This window comes from Balaenoptera ricei, chromosome 21, assembly GCF_028023285.1.
Source record: "Balaenoptera ricei isolate mBalRic1 chromosome 21, mBalRic1.hap2, whole genome shotgun sequence".
In the NCBI taxonomy this organism is placed as follows: Eukaryota; Metazoa; Chordata; class Mammalia; order Artiodactyla; family Balaenopteridae; genus Balaenoptera; species Balaenoptera ricei.
In genome coordinates this window covers 6089799-6113464 of record NC_082659.1, presented here as the reverse complement: position 1 = coordinate 6113464, position 23666 = coordinate 6089799, and the positions used below count along the sequence as shown (strand labels likewise).

Here is a 23666-nt window from a genome sequence, read left to right as displayed (position 1 = left end):
CACCATCATGGCCCAAAACTATCTTAGCGCAAGTAGTGATCAGAAGCTTTCTTTAAAAAATTATTTGCTTGGTTATAGCCACTTTATCCATAATTGCCAAGACCTGGAAGAAACTAAGATGACCTTCAGTAGCTGAATGGAGAAATAAACTGTGCTACATCCAAACAATAGAATATTATTCAGCACTAAAAGAAATGAGCTATTAAGCCATGGAAAGACACGGAGGAACCTTAAATGCATACAACTAAGTGAAAGAAACCAGTCTGAAAAGACTACATAATGTATGAGTCCCACTACATGACATTCTGAAAAAGGCAAAACGATGGAGCCAGCAAAAGGATCAGTGGTTGCCAGGGGTTGCAGAGAGGGAAGGATGAATAGGTGGAACACAGAGGATTTTTAGGGCAGTAAAACTATTCTGTATGACACTATAAAGATGGATACATGTCATACATTTGTCTAAACCCACAGAAGTTACAACATTAAGAGTGAACTCTAAGGTAAACTATGGACTTCGGGTGATTATCATGCGTCAGAGTAGGATCATTAATTGTGGCAAATGTACCATCTGGTGCAGAATTTTGATAGTGAGGGAGGCTGTACGTATGTCGGGGTGGGGGGGATATAGGAAATTTCTGTACTTTTTGCTCAATTTTGCTGTGAAGCTAAAATTGCTCTAAAAAATAAAATCTATTTTAAAATCTATTAATTGTAATGCTTTCTTCTTTTTACCTTGCATGGGTCTCATTCATTCAACAAATCAAATTAAAATACTTCAGAATATAACACAGGATCCATCACGAGTTTCCACCTGCCTTACCTAACACTTGGATTACTGCAGTATTCTAAAAAGTTCATTCTAATTAGCACCCTGAAGGTTACTCATAGAACTTCTTTCTATCTCCCGAACCCCAGATGAAAGTCACTTACTCATTAATAATGAAAATATCTCATGTGTCAATAACATGTACTGTATGAGGCCTTGGGTATATACTAGTCAACAACATCTATCACAGACTTTAACCACTCTCTGTGCAAAAACTGTAAGTCACCCATGTTCATCAATGTGCTCAGCATGTATGTGCTTATGTAGAGCTTACCTTTTCAAGTGAAAACAGAATGCAAACAAAATCAAATTATATTAAAGATAAAAGCATCACTGGCGCCTTTTCCAGCAAATATTACTACAGAGGAAACTTCCTCTTAGTGAATACTATTTTATCATCAATTACATTGTAAATATCTGAGAAATGTTTTTTTGACCAAGAATCCCAATATAATAATACTAGGCTTAGTCATTCCTCAGTGAACTTTTGATTTTTATATCCTTAATATACCATTTCCCCATAAAGTAATTTAAAAACATGAACTATGGTAGTTAATCTCAAAATGAGAAAAAGAGATAAAGAAATTGAGTCTCAAAAATATGGTGAAGCTTCATATGTTTTATAAACTGTTACTGATTTAAAGGCAAAGTCAGAAAAGCATATAACTCTTGCTTTTTTTTAAAGAAAATATAAAAATAAAGATCTTTTGTGTGGAGATTATTCCCAGTACAGTGGGCATGAAGTTCCTGACTGAAAAAGAGATCTATTAATCAATATTTTAAAAGACCATTTGTAATCCAGAGTTATTATTTCATCCCCAATCTAGTGGCCTATTTATAACTCTTACACGTATGGAAATATTTGAACCAATTTAAACATTTGAACCAATTTAAAAAATATTTCTATTTGCAGTGTCACCCGAACACATAAAATCGAGGTTACTCACAGTAGAAGCAGCTACTGTGAGTGAATGTATTCAGGATGTTACATTGGGATTCATAAAATCTATGAATTTGAGGACATTTTCTATCTATCCTTAAGATGAATTTCTAGCTTTATTATAAAACTTGATTGAACAGTCCATACCTGCAAATGACTTCATTTAAACTAGAATATCTTTATAAGCAGAAATGGAAAATTCATTAGTTATGGAGATATTCCCTTAGAAATTTTCAGTGGGCATCAGAGTCTAAGATTTACTTTTATATTAATTAAATCAGTAACTGAGGGTTTTGAGGATTCTGTAGAAATGAAAATAGAGGTCTATAGAGTATTACCCTGCTACGTACAGTTTATTTATGATAAATTGTATTTTAGCATGATTATTTTTAATAGAACTATTTTGTTTAGGAAAACATGGATCAGAGAATGTGTTAATTAATGTCTTTAGTTTTCTTTTTCAATTAATAGTACTTTAGATGTATATGAAATAATGTGATGAGAAAGATACTCCCCCAAGTCCAAAGCCCCAGTCTAATCATGAGAAAAATATCAGACAAATTTCAATTGAGGTACATTCTACAAAATACCTAACTACTCCTCCTCAAAAATTTCAAGATCATCAAAAAACAAGGAACGTCTTAGAAAAAGTCACAGATCAGAGTAGCCTAAGGAGAAATGACTAAATTGTAGTATGGTATCTGTATCCCCTGAGTGGGATACTAGAAGAGAAAAAGAACATTTGAGTTGGTAAAAACTAAGGAAATCTGAATAAAGCATGGACTTTGGTTAATAATAGTGTTTCTATATTGGTTCATTAATTGTGACAAATGTACTATGCTAATGTAAGATGTTAATAGGGAAACCTGAGTTTTATATATATGGAAACTCTCTGTACCATCTTCATCTTTCTGTAAATCTAAAACTATTGTAAAATTAAAAGTTTACTTTTGAAAAAATACTTTAGGATTTTAAAAATAGAAGGAGTCATAAATGCTATGAAATTATATCCTAGGATGATCTGATGGACGATCTGATACATAGAGAAGTCTAATGAGATTAAAACGCCACTTGAATATACAAATTTAAAAAAGAAAGGCTTAGCATAAGACTATATTTCATGACTTGAGTAATCAAAAGGATAAAAACAAACACAAAAGAAAACCTTGGCTCAATATTTTGAGAAGTTATTTTTATTTGAATAGAATTCCAATCATGACTTATGGTGACTGGAGAGGAATCAGGATGATTCAAACTTTTTCTTCAATTTTTCATTTCCAGCAGTTTTAAGTCTCTTGAATTAAAAATTCTAACACTAGAAGATTTACTTTTTACAAGAGATTTTCCCATTTTGTCAATGTCATCTTCTAAGGCTAACTGAAATTTTTTGTCAAGTTTTATGCCCTAAATCTGAAAAGAATGAGACCCGTGTTTTCTTTCTTTGCTATAATTTATGTACCAGCAGAGTTAATGTCTGGATGGTCACACTGAGATTGGTATACTGTCCTGTATTTACAGTCCAGTTCTGAAACTGTAAGTGCATGCAGGAGATCTACCTCAGATACCTGTGGCAAACAAGCTCCTGGTGCCATCTGCCACATGCACTGCTTTTTGAAACATTATTTCTACATATTACCACTATGCCTGAAGCAGTTTATGTTCCCCCTCACCTCCCCCTTTTTTCCCTACTGAGAAAGTGTTAGAGTGCATTGTTATAATCTGAAACAAATCATGTTGCCTTCTTCAGGTTAGAGTTGGAATATCCTAGAGAGAAACTAAGCCTTATTCTAGGAACTTGGCAGTCTTGGATCGAAACTGTTATTATCTTTTTAATTTACTTTCGAACATACTGGATTTTAGAGACAGACTAGAAAGCAGAGTTCCTTGATGACAACTTTACTTAGCAAGTCACGTTAGAACTCTTTATCGGCAGCCATCAAAATAGAAAAGTACCTTCGATGACTGAGTTGTTTCATATCCCACAGAGCATCCTTGTCTTGTAAAGAGAGATAATTCATGATTGTGGATAAAGGTTAAAATGAAGACATCTCTGCAACAAAGGAACTTTCCAATCATCAATGAATGATCTCACCAAGATGTAAAACAAAAGTGACTGGTGAATTACTAAAAACTCTCACAACCAGATAATTCTCCTATGACATTAGCCCAAATAAAACATAAAATGACAAGGCAAATCCTGACCATGAGTTTAGTGACATGGGCTCTGTGCCAGATGCTCAAATCCAAATCTGGCCCCACTGCCCACCATGTACGCATCTCTTGCTGGCAGATTCCTCATCTGTGAAATGAAGGTAACTAATATTGGTATCTACATCACATAGTTTGGAGGATCAAATGCCCTAGTATTTCATAAAGTCCCATGCATAGCAACTGGCATATGTAAGCACCTAACAAACACTTCCTATTATTAATACTGGATTTATTATTAAAACTTAACTTTAAGCTATGAAAATGAGCCAGGAGTCATTACATAGTGAATAGATGTAAAGGTAGTTCTATAGAGTATGTCTTATGGACACTAGTCTAATATGCTGTAGTCAAAATCTATAAACATCTGAGGTAACAGGACAGATTAAAATAAATACAGTTGGCCTTCCTTTTGGACGTCCTTGGATTAACCACGATGAATGGAAAATATTCTTTAAAAATATCCCAGAAAGTTCCGAAAAGCAAAACTTGAATTTGCCACACACCAGCAACTATTTCACAGCATTTACATTGTATTTACAATCCATTACAGAGTTTACTTTGTATTAGGTATTATAAGTAATCTAGAGATGATTTAAAGTATACAGGAAGATGTGTGTAGGTTATATACAAATACTACACCTTTTTATAAAAGGGACTTGAGCATCTGTAGATTTTGGTATCCATGGGGGTCCCGGGACCAATCCCCTTGGATACTGAAGGACTATAAATAGAATACGTTTCTTCATCTGTAAAATGGGGGTAACAAAAGTAACTGCTTATTTTTGTTGCTTTAAACATTGTGTGTGGCATACTGTTGCTGTTATAAGGCACATTGTTATGAGTTGAATTGTGTTCCTCCAAAATTCATATGATGAATTCCTCAACCCCATACCTCAGAATGCAACCTTATTGGGAGATAGGGCTTTTACAGAGGTAAGCAAATTTAAAATGAGAGCCCTAATCCAATGTAACTGGTGTCCTTTAGAAAGGGAAATATGAGCACAGACATGTAGACAGGGAGAACACCAGGTGAAGATGAAGGCAATGATTGAGGTGATGCTTCTATCAGCTTGGCTCTCCAAAGATTACAAGCAACCCACCAGAGGCTAGAGGAACAGATCTTCCTCAGAGCCCTCAGAAGGAACCAACCTTGCTGACATCTTGATCATGGACTTCAAGCCTCCAGAAACGTGAAACAATAAATTCTGTTGTTTAGCCATTCAGTTTGTTGTACTTTGTTATGGCAGCTCTAGCAAGTGAATACATATACTTTCAAAATTTTTACTGCTTTATATAACACTTAGAGCAGGTGGATTTATGGAAAATAAATGTATTAATTTCCACAGAGAGTAGCACATTTAAGAACTCTCTTACTTCAAAAGTGTTGGGCTTAAAAATCTAAAGTGTCAGAACACGCATAGATAAATTCTGAGATCCATATGCTATCATAATACTAATGGGAAATTTTTAGAAATAAGAAAAGAGTGATGGGTGTAACAACTATCCCATGATTTCAAAATGTGAGCCACTGAATGCCTCTCAAGTTACAACCGAATAAATATATATTTTTTTGGTTTAAAAAGTTAATGGGGAAGAAATTCAAAGAAAATAAATATTTCTATATGCCTTAAACTGAAGTTCACGTTTAATGTATTTAGTAACATGTTTGACTTGTATGCAACTTAGGGCCATTTGCCATTTAATTTAAATAAAATCTGTTACTTAGAATATTTTACTAACTTTCACATGATCTTAATTAACTGGTTAATGGTTCTTACCCCCCAAAGGTTAATACTGTGCTGTTGTGTTTTATGTGCCTCACATTAAGGATTTCGAATGACAGCATTCAAAATTTGAAATGAACTTGAAGTGGTCTTGATACTGCATGAGAAGAAATGCATAATGCAGGTCAAGTTATGCTTTCAAGGGTATTCATTAGGAAAAGAGAATATTGATTAGCATCTTGTATTCAGTGATCTAAAGCTGCTTTAAAATTAACTGAATTTGTGCACTGTGCATAATTGCATTTTGTGAGTAGAATCAGTTACTAGTAACCATTTTTCATTTTATACAGCATAGAAAAACAGGGATATAAAAATAAGTTTCTTTCAGTACTAACTCTGGAAGCTTATCGTATAATAATATGGTTGTTCCAAAAAAAATTATTCCACCTGTAAATATTACTCAGAATTCCAAATAGAAATTCATTAATATATTCAGCTTCAAAAGGACATTTTTTTTTAACATCTTTATTGGAGTATAATTGCTTTACAATGGTGTGTTAGTTTCTGCTGTGTAACAAAGTGAATCAGCTATATGTATACATACATCCCCATATCTCCTCCCTCTTGCGTCTCCCTCCCACCCTCCAAATCCCACCCCTCTAGGTGGTCACAAAGCACCGAGCTGATCTCCCCTTGCGATGCGGCTGCTTCCCACTAGCTATCTATTTTACATTTGGTAGTGTATATATGTCCATGCCACTCTCTCACTTCGTCCCAGCTTACCCTTCTCCCTCCCCGTGTCCTCAAGTCCATTCTCTATGTCTGTGTCTTCATTCCTGTCCTGCCCCTCGGTTCATCAGAACCATTTTTTTTTTTTTTTTAGATTCCATATATACGTGTTAGCATACGGTATTTGTTTTTCTCTTTCTGACTTACTTCACTCTGTATGACAGTCTCTAGGTCCATCCACCTCACTACAAATAACCCAATTTCGTTTCTTTTTATGGCTGAGTAATATTCCATTGTATATATGTGCCATATCTTCTTTATCCATTCATCTGTCGATGGACACCTAGGTTACTTCCATGTCCTGGCTATTGTAAATAGAGCTGCAATGAACATTGTGGTACATGTCTCTTTTTGAATTATGGTTTTCTCAGGGTATATGCCCAGTAGTGGGATTGCTGGGTCATATGGTAGTTCTATTTTTAGTTTTTGAAGGAACCTCCGTACTGTTCTCCATAGTGGCTGTATCAATTTACATTCCCACCAACAGTGCAAGAGGGTGCCCTTTTCTCCACACCCTCTCCAGCATTTACTGTTTGTAGATTTTTTGACGACGGCCAGTCTGACCGGTGTGAGGTGATACCTCATTGTAGTTTTGATTTGCATTTCTCTAATGATTAGTGATGTTGAGCATCCTTTCAAGTGTTTGTTGGCCATCTCCGATAAAACGTTATCATTATTTTTCCTCTGGTTCCGTGGAGCCCTAAATCCTGCACGAGAGGGTCGCAGGGCAGTGCACCGTGCAGGGCACGTCCAGGCGGTGGAGCCAGTCCCCTTTGTGCAGGGGCTGGTCCCCTTCATGGAGGCCATGTCGGGACAGCCCGCACACGACTCAAAGGCCTCGCCCGCGCGCTGCGTTGCTGCTTTTGCAAGACACTCAAGAGGGCAGCTCCGCTTCCCCCTCAATTCTGCTCATTCCCGGGTGTGGAGGGGTGCTAAAGGCGTGGGTGGGGTGTCTTGGGGGGCTGACTCCCTGCTGCCTCGCCTCTGGAGGGGCCCACGCAGCTGCTGCCACCCTTCTGGGCTGTTGGGTGGGACTGGTGACACAATTGTTACTATTATAGAAAAAAATGTGGCTCATTTTTGCTTTAAAAATTCTTATTTGAGATAGCTTTGAAGTGTCAATGGCAAGCGGATAATTAGTAACGGCACATAGATAGGTGTTCTCTTCCATGACTTTTTGCTTCTGCATACAATCTTATGCAGAAATTTCACGATCTCAATGAAACAACCTAATCAACTGCACTCTTCCTGGTGAAAGGTCACTCCCCAATGGTAAAAGAGACCCCTTTTCTCTATGATTCCACTAGTGTTTTAGAATTATGGACTCTTCGAGCTAGAATGAGCTTTAGAGATGATCTAATGTCTTTATGAAGTAAGAGAGTAAACTGTGATTCGGAGAAGTTAAGTGACTTGCTAAGACATACGAGTGGTGTTATAATGATACTGTCCTAATTATAAGAAAAAGCCCATCATTAACTGAATTCACCATAGTCTATTGGCAGAGTATAAATGAATCTAAAATCAAACATGCCTTCTTAATACAGAAATCCCTTAGGTATCACTGAAAATTAGCCCACTGAATATTCATATTTTACTTATTAAATTAATTCAAGATCTTTAACTAAACTTCTTTTGGGTCTGTAATTTGATATTACTGATCCTAAACACTTAGATAATACAATAAACATTGTTCCCCAAAAGAGTCTTACAAGAAATTATTGCAGAGACAACTACGAATACCCACAACACAGGCTAACTATTTTATGAGATTATTATCATTATTGACACTGAGCGAATATTAGAACTTGTTACAAGCTGGTGGAAAAAATGGTTGGTGGTTAACAGGTATTTTTGAACTTTTCTGTAAGACTGAAATAAATTGCACCATTCCTTATTAGAGACATCTTACTTAATAGGAAATATATGCTGTAATTAAGTAGACATCCTCATATAACATTGGGAAATAATAAAAATACATTAGTCAAGGATGGAAGCTCCAAAGTTCATTTTATGAAAATTATTCTTCATAAAAATATGAACGTATTTTTAACACATTACTCTTAATTTTCATCAGTCTTGTGCTTTAATAGATATACGTGCATTTTCTGTGTTGCATTAGCTCTAGACTGTAAGTTTGAGTTACCATTAAAAATAGTATCAATAACGATCTAAAATCTAAATTAGTATAATAGAGTAATTCTTACCTTATGTCAATATTAAACAGAAATTACATAATATAGTTCCCACCCAAATTTACAGTAAAATACATGAAACATGTATTTAAGGAAGAGAGACATTCACTGTTATAAGTTGCAGACGGATTTTTCTGTTATTTTAAATACTGTATGGGAAGCCCAGAGCCATTTGGGAAACATAGATCATAAATCAATCAACAGTTTGCTGCCTCTAGAAGCAAGATGAGTTGTGCTGCACATGATTTGAGAATCTGAACCTGAATTTTCACATGGAATAATCGTTACTTTGAAAATACTATTAAGATTTAAAATAGCCACCAGAGCAGGGAATGTTACTGTGTTATAAAAAACCCTCCAGTTCTTGGCAGATGAACACAAACACCTGTGTGCTCCTGCGATAAACCCACATTGACTCCTGAGCAAAGACAGGTAACGTACCCATGCACTCACGCATCTGCCACACGTGGTGATTTTGAAATCCCCATAGAGATCCTTGATGGCCCCAGTCGTGAAGAAACCTTCCACCATCAGCAGAATGCCGTACACAAAGAATGCAGCTGCAACGCCATAGATCACATACTTGAAGATGTCAATCCTGGGAAGAAAAGATGAAGTGGTTTAGTTCAATAACTCTTCATGGCTGATCTGCAACAACTGATGCCCACGTGCTCAGGGTTCCTTTGGAAGGAAAGCTATGGAATTTTTACGTTCATAATGGAGGTTGGATTTTAAAACATTTTTGCTTTATATGCCTAACGTGCGTACGCTTTGTTCTGCCACTTCTAGTATTTGTCGACAAGGGTTTTTCATGCTTGTAAGTTTCTTCCTCTTCCCCTGCACCATCCCCCATCCCCTTAATCAGAAATGCTCAAAAGTTACATGAATGAAACTGTAAAACACCCCTGAAAGACACATTGATTTTTTTTGTAGTGACATGCTTTTATCTCTTTCTTATTTTCGTTTGTATATCTTCTACAGGTATTTTCTTTGTGGTTTTTACCATGGGGCTTACATGAAACAGAGTTAACCATCTATCTTAAACTGATAAATTCAATCATATACACGTACTTTAAACTTTTGCTTCTCTCCCACACACACTGTTATTGATGTCACGAATCACATCATTTTATATTATGAACCCATGAACATGTTTTATAGATTTTTAAAATACTTTTGTCTTTTAACTTCTATGTGAGAACTTAAAGTGATTTATGCGCCACTATTACAGTATCACAGTATTCTGTATTTGTGTATATATTTACCTTTACCAGTGAGCGTTATACTTTCACAGACTTTTGTGTTTCTTTTTAAAATCCTTTCATTTCAACTTGAAGGACTCCCTTTGGCATTTCTTGTAAGGCAAGTCTAGTGGTGATAAATTCCCTCCGCTTATTTTTATCTGGGAAATTCTTCATTTCACCTTCATATTTGAAGGATAGTTTTGGCAGATACAGTATTTATTCTTGGTTGGCAATTTCTTTCTTTCAGCAATTTGAATATATCATCCTACTCCCTTTGCCCCGCAAGGTTTCTGCCAAAAAATCCGTTGAGAGTTTTATGGAATTTCTCTTGTAGGGGACAAGTTCTCTTGCTGCTTTCAAAATTCTTTCACATTTGACAATTTGATTATCATATGCCTTGGTGTGGATTTGTTTCAATTTATATGAGTTAGAGTCTACAGAGGTTCTTAAATCTAGATGTTCATTTCCTTACCCAGATTTGGGAAGTTTTCTGTTGTTATTACTTTAAATAAGTTTTTTGCCCTTTCTCTCTTCTTCTGTGAGACTCCCATAATGTATATATTGGTCCACCTGATGGTGTCCCAAAGTCCGTTTGGCTTGCTTCACTCTTTTCCATTCTTTTTTCTTTTTGTTCCTCTGACTGGATAATTTCAAATGACCTGTCTTTGAACTTGCTGATTTTTTCTTCTGCTTTATCAACCTGATTTTGAACCCCTTTAGTGAATTTTTCAGTTCATTTATTCAATCTCCCAATTTTTAAAAATATTTTCTATCTTTTTGTTGATATTCTCATTTTGTTCATGCATTGTTTTCTTGAGTTCATAGAGCATCGTTATGACAATTTTTAAAATTCTTTGTCGGGTAATTCATACAGCTCTATTTCCTTACAATTGGGTTCTGGAGATTAATTTTGTTCCTTTGTTCTGGTCATGTTTCCCTGTTTCTTCATGTGTCTTATAACTTAGTGTTGGGGTCCATGCATTTGAAAAAGCAGCTACCTCTGCCAGTCTTTAAGGAACTGGCTTTGTACAGAAGAAGACCCTCACTAATCAACCTGCCTAGACATCGTGCGGGCCTCTAAAAACTTTTGGGGGGAATGTGACTTCTAAAGGCCTGTGAGTGCAATTTTCTCAACTAGAGAGGCTTACTGGTATCTTTTTCAGGATCTCATAATCTTGCTTCTTTTGTGCCTGCAACACTACAAGTTCTGGTTCTACAGTAGCAAGCTGCCCTGATCTCTCTTGCTCTCAGTGGCCAACCGGCATCCAAAGTATGCCAGGTCCCCATCAGTGCCCTGAGTCAGACACCTGCTCTGTCAGAGCTCTGAGTGAGGCAAAATAGAAACCGGTTCCTTGGGCAGCCCTCAGAAAAGCCAGAACGCTGGATGAATGCTCCACTCTTCTCTTTCCTCCCAAAGGAGAAGTCACGATCCAGGGCATTCTCACCTGGCCCTGGCTTGGGGTTAGGGACTGATGCAGATAAAGTGAAATTGGCCGTCTTACCCAATTCAACGTGACTGTTCTTGGCTTTGTGTTTGTCTGGGGTACTACAACTTCTTAATAAAAGGAATAAAAGTATTTCGGTCTGTATATCACTGATAAATTGGTGTTTCTCTGTGGGAACAAGCATTGGGACTTCCTATCACCACCTTGCTGACATTACTTCTTCCAAATTCATGTTTAATTCAATTAAAGTTCATGTGTACATCACCTGGTTATGTACACTAGAAGTATAACTGCAAATTATTGATGACAATTACATAGCAATCACAAACCCTTTGCTTTTATCTTTCTGAAATTTAGCTCAAACACTGTGTAAGAATACCTGGTAGTAAGTACTGGCGTAAAGAGGTGTAGCTGTTGATTAATTTCCTATGGTCTCTCTAAGAGATTACCACAAACTTGGTGGCTTGACACACATTTATTTCCTTACAGTTCTGGAGGTCAGAAGTTTGAAATCACTTTCACTGGGCTGAAATCGAAGGGTAGGCAGAGACTCACTTCTTCCAGAGACTCTAGGGCAGAGCGTCCTTATACTTTTCAGCTTCTAGAGCTGCAGCTGCATCCCTTGCCTAGTGAAGCCAGTAAATAGCGCCTTGTTTCTGCAGTCACAATGCCTTCTTCTCTGGACAAATATTTCTCAACTGCCTTCTTATAAGGATTGCTTGTGTTTGGATTTAGGGCTCAGCTGGATAATCCAGGAGGATCACGGCACTTCAAGATCCTTAATCACAACTTCAAAATCTCTTGCATATAAAGTAAACCTCAGATTCCAGGCACTAGGTTCTGGATATCTTTGGGGGTCATTATTTCAGCCTGCCACAAGCTATACTTTCTTGAAGTTGAATGTTAATTTCTTGACATTCAAAAACTCTTACATAAAGTTTTTCTTCCAACAATCTGAGGATGGACATTTTCTAATGTTACATTCCAAAATGGATTTCAAAATTAAATCATCAAAATATTTAAATTATAATATACTTGTCATTATCTTATTGGCTTGAATCCCTCTGTTTTATCACAAAAAGTACTCTTTCTTGTAAACATGCAATATATGAATTTAACAAAGAATTTCAAATATGATATTGGGAAAATTAAACTCTTATTCTCTGTAAAGATGAGTTTTCTGTCAATGATACGTCAACAAAATGCAGTAATAAAAACCCCCTGGTAATGAAGTCACTGATTATGTGTCCACTGTAGGATCAAATAGCAGAGAATCATAAGAAGTCTCACCTTCACTGTACTACTTTTGCTTTGCAAAGTAAGAATCCATATTATCTTACTTCTAAAGGAAAAAATGAAAGCACTTAACCTCCTTTCTAAATGCAAACTTTCAAATTTGACAATGTTTTCTGTAAACCACTGTTTTACTGATTTTAAAAGCAATCTATATTCATTGTAGAAAAAAATGAAAATAAAACCGGAAAAACAGACTATTCACTGTTTATTCTCCCAATTTTTTTATACAAATTACAATTAACTACATGATACTATTACACAGTTTTATCAAGATATTTTTTAAAGATTATAGCACAGTCTATTATTTGAAGGTTTGACATGTTTTACCACTTCTCTGCTTTTGTTCAGTGGTAGGAAGAATAATGCCGCTCCCAAAGATGTCTGCGTGTAATCTCCAGAACCTATGAGTATGCTATCTTGTTGAATGGGACTTGGCAAATGTGATTAAATTAATGATTTTGATATTCAGAGATTATCCTGTGTTATATAATCACAGGGTCCTAATAATTAGTGAAAGAGAGGTGTAGGAAAGTCAGGGTCAGATTCAGAGAGAAGTCTGAAGATGCTCCACTGCTGGCTTTGAAGAAGGAAGGGGGCCACGAGCCAAGGAATGCAGGTGGCTCTGGGAAGCTGCAACAAGTAAAAATGGATTCTCCCCTAGAGCCTCCAGATGGAGTGCAGTCCTGCCAACACCTTGATCTGACCCCATTTCAATAAGCCCAGTAAGACCCATTTCAGACCTCTGACCTCCAGAACTGTAAAAAATTAATAAATGTGTTTTTCTAATGCACTAAGTTTGTTGTAATTTGTTATAGCAGTAATAGGAAGCTATGCATCACTATTACAAACATCATTTAAGATAAATCTTTGGGCAGTGTAGGTTGTTTCCCTGGCATAAATTCCTAGAAATTTTTAAGGCATATATTGTGAAAATGGTGTCCAGAAAGTTTGTGCCAGAATAAAGATGCACTGATAATGAGTAAGAGGGCTTATTCTCTGTTTCCCAATACTGAGTATTACCATTCAATTTTTCTAACAAATTAATAGTTAAAAAGCAATGGTATTATCATTTTAATTAATTTTCTTGGTTTAGTAGTGTGGATGAACATATGTTTACAAGCTATTAATCATCTGTATCTTTAAGAAATACGTTTTTATACTTTGCCAATTTTTTTACTAGAATATGTATCTTTTTGTTGAATTTATTGTTTATTAAAATTAGGAATCTTGTTATATAAGTGGTAAATATATTGCTCAGTTTTTGTACACCTTTTAATTTTTTATAATACTTTAATGAGTAAAATTTATTTATATTATGTCAAATCTATATATTTTTTCCCTTGTGATTTCTTATGTTGCTTATATACTTCTTGCCCCATAATAAGTAAAATCTTAAATCTGTATTTTCTTCTAGCTTTCACAAATTAGTTTACTCTTAAATTTTAACTTTAAATCCATCTGAAAAATTTTTCGTAAAAACTAGAGTAGGAACATACTTTTATATGTACTTATAAGTACATATAAGTACTTTACAAGTACTTATATGTATGTCTGTGCCAATGCCATGTAGTATTAATTACTGTAGCTCCTCAACTCTCTCCACTTCATTAACCTGATGCATCCTGGAAATCAGCTCAAGTACTAACTACCACTACCTGATTCATACCTGTTGAGTCTAATGTGGATGGCACTTTGCTGACGTAGCTTTCCTATGTCAGTACGAGAGGAAAAATAATTTGTCTTGTTTTACTTTGTATCCCTAAAGATTAGCACAGTGATTGGCACATAGTATAACCTTGTATTTTTTGCTGAGTAAACGAATTCATTAAAAAACAAACCAGACAAAAGACTGACCTGAAAAAAATCTGAATATTTGAAAACAAGAACATTGTAGAAATGTTCTGTATTCTGAGACAAAAACTCTTTCTCTATAAACTGAAATCCCTTCACCCAAATCTCTCTCTTTGAACCACAAAGTACAAAGCAAATTTCCTTTTCCTTGATAGCCCTTCAAATATTCTTAGAATGAAATCATCACGTTCTTATTTGTAAATATTTTTTCTAGAGTTGCCGTACTCCTAGGTTTTAGAAAGGAGAACAGAAATTAGATCTTTGAATTCTAATCCAGTCTGACACTACAATTGCTCACCTACTCTAGTCAAAGAGTAAGTCAGTAAGAGTGTTATGGTAAGTAGGGTGTGTCCAGGGACAAAGAGACTTTAGGAAGCATGACACTGGGCATTAAAATTGTGATACAGCTTCAGGGAAGACACCATCATCAAGATCATCACCATTATCATCCTATCACATTATGATGTGCTTATGATGTGCCAGCCCTGCTACCACTGTTTTAAAATGGCAACTCATTTTATCCTATAACGATTTTAAGAAGTAGGCAGCGTTAGTAAGTCCCTTTTACTGATGAGGGACTAAGGCAGACAGGTTCCTTAACTTGCCCACGGTAAGATGGGTAGAAAGGGTCAGAGACCACAGGAAACAAACCAGGGCGTGTGGCCTCAGAACCAGTGCTCTTACGCACCACACTACGTTGTCTATCTAAATCCTTCATGGTTATGTATTTGGGTTTGCTGCTGTTGTTTCATATTAGTGGGCTTTAAAAAAACATTCATTTGAGGACTACTAGCCTGGCTGAAATACTGCCTAAGGAGATGCTTACTGTTTATTGTATCAGTAGTTAGAAATTCAGTATTTTTTTTAACCTAAGTTCTAGCTAGAACTGAGATTACTTTTGACTCTCCAAGACTAATCAACAATCTCATGTCAATGTGTCTCATCTTCAAACGTTTTATAAGTAAGAAGACTTACTGGGTGTTGATTGTCAACACCCAGGTCAGAACAGATAGTTTGCACACTGCTGTGATCTCTTTCAACCTGTGGAACTGGTGTTGCCTTGCCATGAATTCCTGCTTTCTTTTCCCTTCTCATTCCCATCCCCCCCAATTTTGATACCGGTTTTCCATTTCATTAACTTCCAAGGTATAAACATGAACTACAAGTAGCCTTAGAGATTTACACGCACATGAAGATAGTTGAGAGCAAAACCAATGTGTCTATGATATTTTAACTGAGCTTACTGAGTGCTTTTGTTTCAGGCAAACAGGGAATAGTTTTTATGTGTGCATTAACTATCAAAGAATTCACTATCTAGTAAACTCAGTTTTTGATGCACTGACCTCGGATCACAGTCATAAAACTTTGAAAATAAAATAAATTTACGCTGAAAATCAATCCTCCCCAGATCCTGGATTCTCACTATATTTTGTCGAAACCAAAATCCAATCCCCGTCTAATAAATTATAGGTTTTTTCGGTGTGTGAATAAGGCTGTCCCTTGCTCTGTCCTCAGGAGAGTTATTCAAGGAGCCAAGTCACTCAGAAAAATTCATAGTTTGGATTGTTTGACATCTAATTTTCTGAACAGTTTCCGTATTTCACTGTTCCATATGAATCTGCTTTGCGCAAGTAAAATACCTATCCTACATCTTGGTCACTCATCAAGCGAAATCTAGGGACACGATAACGTCACCCTGGCAAGGGGCTCTCAGAGGAGAAAGTGAACCACAAATCAGAAAGCAGATCTCCTCGTCACATTGCACGAAGCAGCAGAGCACTGAGCCGTGTGCAGAGTTAGGGGGCCCATGGCTATACCAAGCTAACAGAGGTGTAGTTGAGTGTAGGAATATCCCCTAATGGGGGCAGCAGGTTAAGTTACACACTCACTGTCACAACAATTTGGAGCCAACAATGACCACGGACTTCAGGGGCTACACTAACAGATTAGGGGATAAAAAGCTCTGGGAAACCAAGGAGATGAGGAGGGACAGAGTGATACTTAAAAACATACCAGCAGGTCACAAAATATTTGCGAAATTCACTCTTTTCTCTCTCTTTGGAGATCCCTCTATCTCAAGTGGAATATGACAAAATGCTTTAGTGGGTGACATCAGCTGAAGATGCTACACTTCAGTTTACCTGCCATGGGGCAGGGCTCTTGGTGTTAGAATTCTATGTCTAAAATATAGATCACATGAGAACAGAGATTATTTGCAAACTTATTTATGAGAAGTTAAGTTTTACATGCTGGAAAGATGATTCATGAAATGGAGTAGGCATATTCCAGTGTGTTTGCCCTCCCTATGTCCCCCTGTAGACGTGGATATTGACCACGTGGAGACAGGTGTGTGTCTATATTTAAGAGGAGGGGTGCAGTGGAGAGACAGAGAGAGAAGCTGAGACAAAGAAGGGAGTCCTGAGGACCTCGGGTGGAAGACGGGGGCTTAGGCCATTCGTTTTATCTCTTCGTTCACACACCCAGAGAACAGGTTTCTTTTCCTTTGTAAGTATATGAGGTAGGAGCGCTTAATTTGGTTGAATCAAGCCTGAGAACTATGAAGACAAGACATAGACCCTGTAAATTACTAAAGTTGGCCAACAAGTCTTTTCTTCAGAATCATTCTCTTACACATTCTTCTCCAAACTTACCTTAGCTTATTTTCAAGGAAGCTGTATTGCCTGCAATCTCGCCTCTCACTCACTTCTGCGTCCCAAGTCCTGATTTTACTTCCCGTTTGCCCCTCACCTGTGGAGTCCGCTAACAGCCCTGTAAGGCAGCCCCCATAGAGGAAACACTACCTTCCTCTCAACTGCTACGTGACTGGTACCGCTTGGTACTAATCAGACCCGGTAGTATTCTATACACACCTTCCCTCTGTGTTTTCACGAACCGTTTGCCAACAGGGAGTCTTAATTCATTTGGTAGCTCCACGGGGTCTAGGATAAGGAATTTTAGTTATTTGAAATCTGAAAAGAGAGATAATTTGAGCACTTGCTTTCATTCCAGTGAAAATGGTATTCTTCCCATGCCAAAGATGCATTACTGATTTCACATTTAACTCCCAGTATAAGAGACCAAAGGTAAAAGTTCCAAATTAAGTATATGATCTCTGATTTCCCTGCTGAACTCCCACATGTACTACCCTTCAGAGCTGTAGTCGAGGTCTGTGATCTATTAAGGCTGGTTGTCTAAATGTTAAATAAACATCCTGACAATTGGTTTCTGATCGATTTATACAATCATCCCATGCCAGTTATTAGGCTTATGATTTCTTATGAACTTCTATAACTAAAGGTAGCAATTTGGATGTAGCCTAAGTATAGAGAATCTGTAGATTTTTAAGGACATCTGTGGTAGCTTAAAATAATGCACAGTGAAAACATATTTTGTCCAGTGTAGGCTGAGATAAAACTGAAAAGAAAACGTCAGTATTATCACATTAAAATACATCCATGCAATCATTGTCTTCAGGCTCTTTGCAAACTAACCTGCAATAATCCAAAGCATTTGCAGATAGTTTAATTATATTCCAAATGATGACTGTCATTCATAAACTCTCAAGGATCAATTCATGCTACATACCTGATTCAATGGAAATTGGTAAACTGTCTACTATGGGTTTAAAAAAATTTCATTTAATGAATAATGCTAAATTTTTGGAACTAATCTGTAAAATAAAGTTACATTGGGAAATATAAGTGATATAATTCCCTCATCTCTTTTCTTTTCATGATTTTTCAAATTTGCTATTCATTCTTCATTTCCATTTATCAGTGACATTGATGAAATAAATTGATGCTTCCAAGTTAGGAACTATGTTTAAATAATTAAACTTCTTATCTGAGTGGCTAATCAACGTCCATCTCCTCTTAATCACTATGTGTGTGTGTGATACACTTGGTTTGTTATATTTCTTATTTTACAACCAATAATCACTATGTGTGTGTGTGATACACTTGGTTTGTTATATTTCTTATTTTACAACCAATATCGCTCAAATTTTAAGTGCTAACATATTTTAGATAAACATAAATTATTTCAACTTTCTTTTTCCTAAAAATTTTGCTATCTCTATGTCCATGGGGACATGCCCTCCAGCCCCCAAGGAGGGAATTCTTGCTCTATTACTTGATAGAAACGTGCATCTCTTTTCACTTCTCATTTTCATTCTTCATGGAACTCAGCAACATTAATGAATAAAATAACAAATACAATTTATGAGCAATACTGTGTTCAAGACAATCTGACTGCAGCTGATGGATTATTTAAAAAATTTAGAAATTTGATGTATCTTCTGACATTGGAGTTGGAGAAAAGCTATCTTCCATCTAGAATGGTCTCCAGGGTGACCAAGGGTTGTCTTAGATTAGGGTCTTAGCTTATAGTCACACCCTGTCAGAAGGAATTGCCCCGGGTGAATAACAAGTGTGATTAACCTCTTTTCCAGGAAGTGGTAAGAGCAAAAAGCACCGTCATCCTAACCAGCCATATGACTGTTCCAGTTTGTAACTCTAGAAGCATCTCATGCCAGAAAGAAGTATGTATAAATTAAGAAGTGTTGAATTTATTGAGAATAACAAAATAAAGCAACGTGAAAAACATTATAATCACATAGTATCCAGAAGCATGAAATAGATTTAAGAAGTTGTACAGGCAATACACAATACAATAGAAAGTTTACTATCATCTGAGATTATAAAATAAAGTGAGTAAATAATTTATTTTCTTTTTGTGGGCAAGAAATCACTGAATAAATGACCCGAATTGGGAATTTATTTGGAAAAAAAATTCCTCTGTAATTCAATCTTAAAATTTTGCTCTCTGGAAACTTAGGCAATATGGGACTGAAACTTGAACACTAAACTGTTTTCTACTTCCAGACTATGTTTGAGTTATGTTTTGTTTTTTTTTTAATTAATTAATTTATTTATTTTTGGCTGTGTTGGGTCTTCGTTTCTGTGCGAGGGCTTTCTCTAGTTGCAGCGAGCGGGGGCCACTCTTCATCGCGGTGCGCGGGCCTCTCACCATCGCGGCCTCTCTTGTTGCAGAGCACAGGCTCCAGACGCACAAGCTCAGTAGTTGTGGCTCACGGGCCCAGTTGCTCCGTGGCATGTGGGATCTTCCCAAACCAGGGCTCAAACCCGTGTCCCCTGCATTGGCAGGCAGATTCTCAACCACTGCGCCACCCGGGAAGTCCCCTGAGTTAGGTTTTTTAAAAAAATATTAGCATCACCATAGTTTAGTGATCCCAGGAGTTTACATTTATGGGTAAAATGTACATTTTAAGCATAATTGGTGCTTGTAAAAAGGTGCTCAATATTTCTTATGTTTCTCATTTTACAGAAGTCAATAAGACCCTTTCACAATGTTCACTTAGGTAGTCACATCATTTCTAGGAGGCAGGAAATAATGATGATATCACGCCCATGGCTGAGTTAAAATTTTTTAAAAGTTGGGAGTAGCCACAGAGTTTGGGTGATTTTTCCTAGAATCAGCAGCAGAGTATATACACTTACACCTGGCTCTGATTCTATATTCTGTTCTCTTCTGCTAGAGCAGCCTCTGCTCAAACTAGAAGAGCGAGAGAAATGCAAGTATTCCACTTAATGGTAACTGAATGTTGGATAAAACTTTACAGGCAAATTAAAACACAAATTAAGTCCAGATTAAGTTGGCCTCTGATCTTCTGCTGTGTACCTTCCTGTTTTCATGGTAAGGGTCCGTGTCCTTTTGACTTACGTATATACCCTAAGAGTACTTTTTCTTCTATATAAGACTGCCTCACTTAACTCTAGATCCCTATTTATTCAACACACAGCAACGTGCACATACATTCTCAAAATAACAAGCGATACCAGAATGACCTACATGGTAAAGACGTCCAGCGTATCTCCCGCAGTTCTGGCCATCTCAAAGTAGGTTTGCAGGATGTTAACAGTTCCAGAAAGAGCTTCATGACCACAGCCGCAGAATAGGGCAACTCCAGCGTAGAGCAGGATGGTGGCAATCAGAGAGGCATAGGGAATGCCTCCCAGGCATTTAATACAGCACTCAAAACACCCTGCAAAAGTCCAAAAGAAAAAAAATTAGAAATTTGTATTTTTATTAATCTAATTGAACTTTTTTCCAAACTTAAGCATTATGGAAAACATATTTGCATTTATAGATGACATCAGGTCAACCATGTAAATGAAGTCCTAGAGTATCCTGGAAGGGATAAAAATCAAGTTTCTTAATGATAACCCCATGCTCCACAGACAGGAGAATGATTACTTATGCTGAGGGCTTCCTCTTCTACCCCCAAGCCAGAGAAGTCCTTCCTTCTCAACTCAGTAAGATACTGGCAGAGTAGAAAAGAGAGACCTGGACAGGGTTAGAATCTTGACTCCACCACTGTGTGTTTTGGGGCAAGTTTATTCTTTTGAATTCATCATTTGTAAAAAGGTGACAGTAAAGCTTTCCCTCAAATGTTCTTGTGAGCATTAAATGAGTTAATACAGAAAACAGCGCAGGACTGGATAAAGAAGATGTGGTATATATATACAATGGAATATTACTCAGCCATAAAAAATAACGTCATTTGCAGTGACATGGATGGACCTAGACATCGTCATACTGAGTGAAGGAAGTCAGACAGAGAAAGACAAATATCATATGATATTGATTATTTGTGGAATCTTAAAAAATGGTACAAATGAACCTATTTACAAAGAAATAGAGTCACAGATGTAGAAAACAAACTTATGGTTACCAAGGGGGAAAGGGTGGTGGGAGGGATAAATTGGGAGCTTGGGATTGACATATACACTTTACTGTATATAAAATAGATAATTAATAAGAACCTGCTGTATAGCACAGGGAACTCTACTCAATACTCTGTAATGACCTATATGGGAATAGAATCTAAAAACGACTGGATATATGTATATGCATAACTGATTCACTTTGTTGTACACCCAAAACTAACACAACATTATAAATCAATTATACTCCAATAAAAATTAATTTAAAAAAATAAAATAGTGCATGACACAGAGTCACTACTCAGTAAATGTTACATCTACCATCATTGGTTGTAATTTTAACTCTTATTAATATTAAGTATTACTGTGTTGTAATATGGTTTCCAAAAATTGACCACAGTAATTACTTTTGCTTTTTGAAGTTTCATCATTTTAGTCCTTCATTTTCAAAAGATGGCTTTAAACTAGTCTGAAACATCAGATAACCTTGGTTGTTAATATTCAAAATAAGTATCAGAATTTTCTAGTCAGCTGTTAGGTATCTTCTTCTAAGGGATTAACTAGAAATGTTTGAGTATATATGTTTTGCAGTAAGAAATACTGATGAGATACTATTTGCCAGACACTGGTGAGAAAGGAAAGTTTAGATTAGAGGGCTGACAACTAAGGGGAACTCCTATGTGATCTGTTTTGCCTCTGTCCACCTCTGTCCTTCACTGCTTCCCCACACATATCCTATTCCAACGATTCCTCCTACTTCTCTCCTTTTGCAAATTTTTGATCAAATTTTCTTTTATAATGCTGAAACTTCTCAAAATCTCTCCGTGTACTTGACTTTTTCTTTCTTCAGAAACAAATAACAAATGATATTGGAAAATGGATTGTTATGTATTGTACTTAATTAAGTCATGGAAAGTTCTGTGTGTGTGTGTTTCCCTGAAAAAAATTGGCTATTATTTATTTTTTTTGCAGGTTCTTATTAGTTATCTATCTTATACATATTAGTGTCTACATGTCAATCCCAATCTCCCAGTTCATCCCACCACCACCCCCCCGCCACTTTCCCCCCTTGGTGTACATACGTTTGTTCTCTACATCTATGCCTCTATTTCTGCCTTGCAAACCGGTTCATCTGTACCATTTTTCTAGATTCCACATATAAGCGTTAATATATGATATTTGTTTTTCTCTTTCTGACTTACTTCACTCTGTATGACAATCTCTAGTGTGTTTTATCAATAATGCATATATGTTTATAGCAATATCTGAAACATGCAGTGACTGCAAAGTTCCTGTGTGAAGTAACTTTATATTCAGAAGGTGGGCTAGTCTGCTATTTTAACATTGATCATTGAACTAACCTTCTTAAGAGAATCATGGAGCATCTAGTCTGTCCCAGGAGAGGTTAAAAAGAAGTCTGAACACCTCCCCACTTCCATAGCTCTTGCTTGCACAGGAAAAATCATTTCCTGAACTTTCTGCCCCCGACACACATAACACACACAACACACACACAATGTGGGGAAGTAGAAAAGGTTAGAACAGCTTGACACTTCACGTGATAGGAAGAAATCTCACTGGCAGATGGGTGAGACCAGTGTGTGTAGTATCTGAAGGTCACTGAACACAGTTTCGAGTGGAGATTAAAAGGGTAGCAGAAAAATCTTTGGACTAGTCTCTGTCTGTCCATGTTGTAAAATTTTCATCTTACTGATCATTTAAAAATAAAGAGAAAAACTAAAATTGGTACCAACCCAAAGAAGAGTTACTCCTAACTTTGGCAAGTGCCCCAAACAGCCCCATGATCTCAAATCCCAGTCCTTTGTGATTTCCTCCCGATTTTTCAAGAATCTAAGAGTGAGGACTTTCTACCGCAGACACTGAGGTGTCAAAACCAGATGAAAGTATCCAACAAAACCCTAAGAGTAGGGGTCAAATATACAGGGGAAGAGTCCAAACACCAAATCCGTAGATAGGAATTACCTTTGCTGATCCTACACTTAAAGCTTTTAACAGACTAAAGATAAAATCAGAATGAGAATGGCTCAGGAGCAAATGAAGTGGTAAGCCCACTGATGGTCACCGAACTGCCATCAAGGACTTCTGACTAATTCTGTTACTAATTCAGAGTCACTTTCTGCTTATTCCACGTTTTCTCTACTGTGGTTTAGCTGGACCAATACTAGCCTCCATGCAAGCAAGCTTAGTTACTTAGACTATATATGCGCGGTGGGAGGGGACACTATATATTCGTGTTGTATTCTATAGCGTTAAGTATAGCTTTAATTGAATACTGCTTTTTAAATTTAGAAAAACATGAGATAAATTTCAATACTGAGAAAACCCAAATTGACAAGCCTGAGTTAATAGGCATTTCTGAATGAGTTTAAGATCTCCAAATT

General features: G+C 36.6%; 1 protein-coding gene across 3 annotated transcripts in view; it reads right to left on the bottom strand.

Annotated features, from left to right (window-relative positions):
• GPM6A (glycoprotein M6A) overlaps window positions 1-23666 on the bottom strand; it is a 258846-nt gene that overhangs the window by 14106 nt on the left and 221074 nt on the right. For all 3 annotated transcript variants that reach the window (XM_059909240.1, XM_059909241.1, XM_059909239.1), the window contains exons 2-3: window positions 20390-20582; window positions 9124-9280 (exon numbers count right to left, since the gene is read on the bottom strand). In XM_059909240.1, the coding sequence (XP_059765223.1) occupies window positions 9124-9280; window positions 20390-20582 (350 nt within the window). The remainder of the gene's footprint in view (window positions 1-9123; window positions 9281-20389; window positions 20583-23666) is intronic.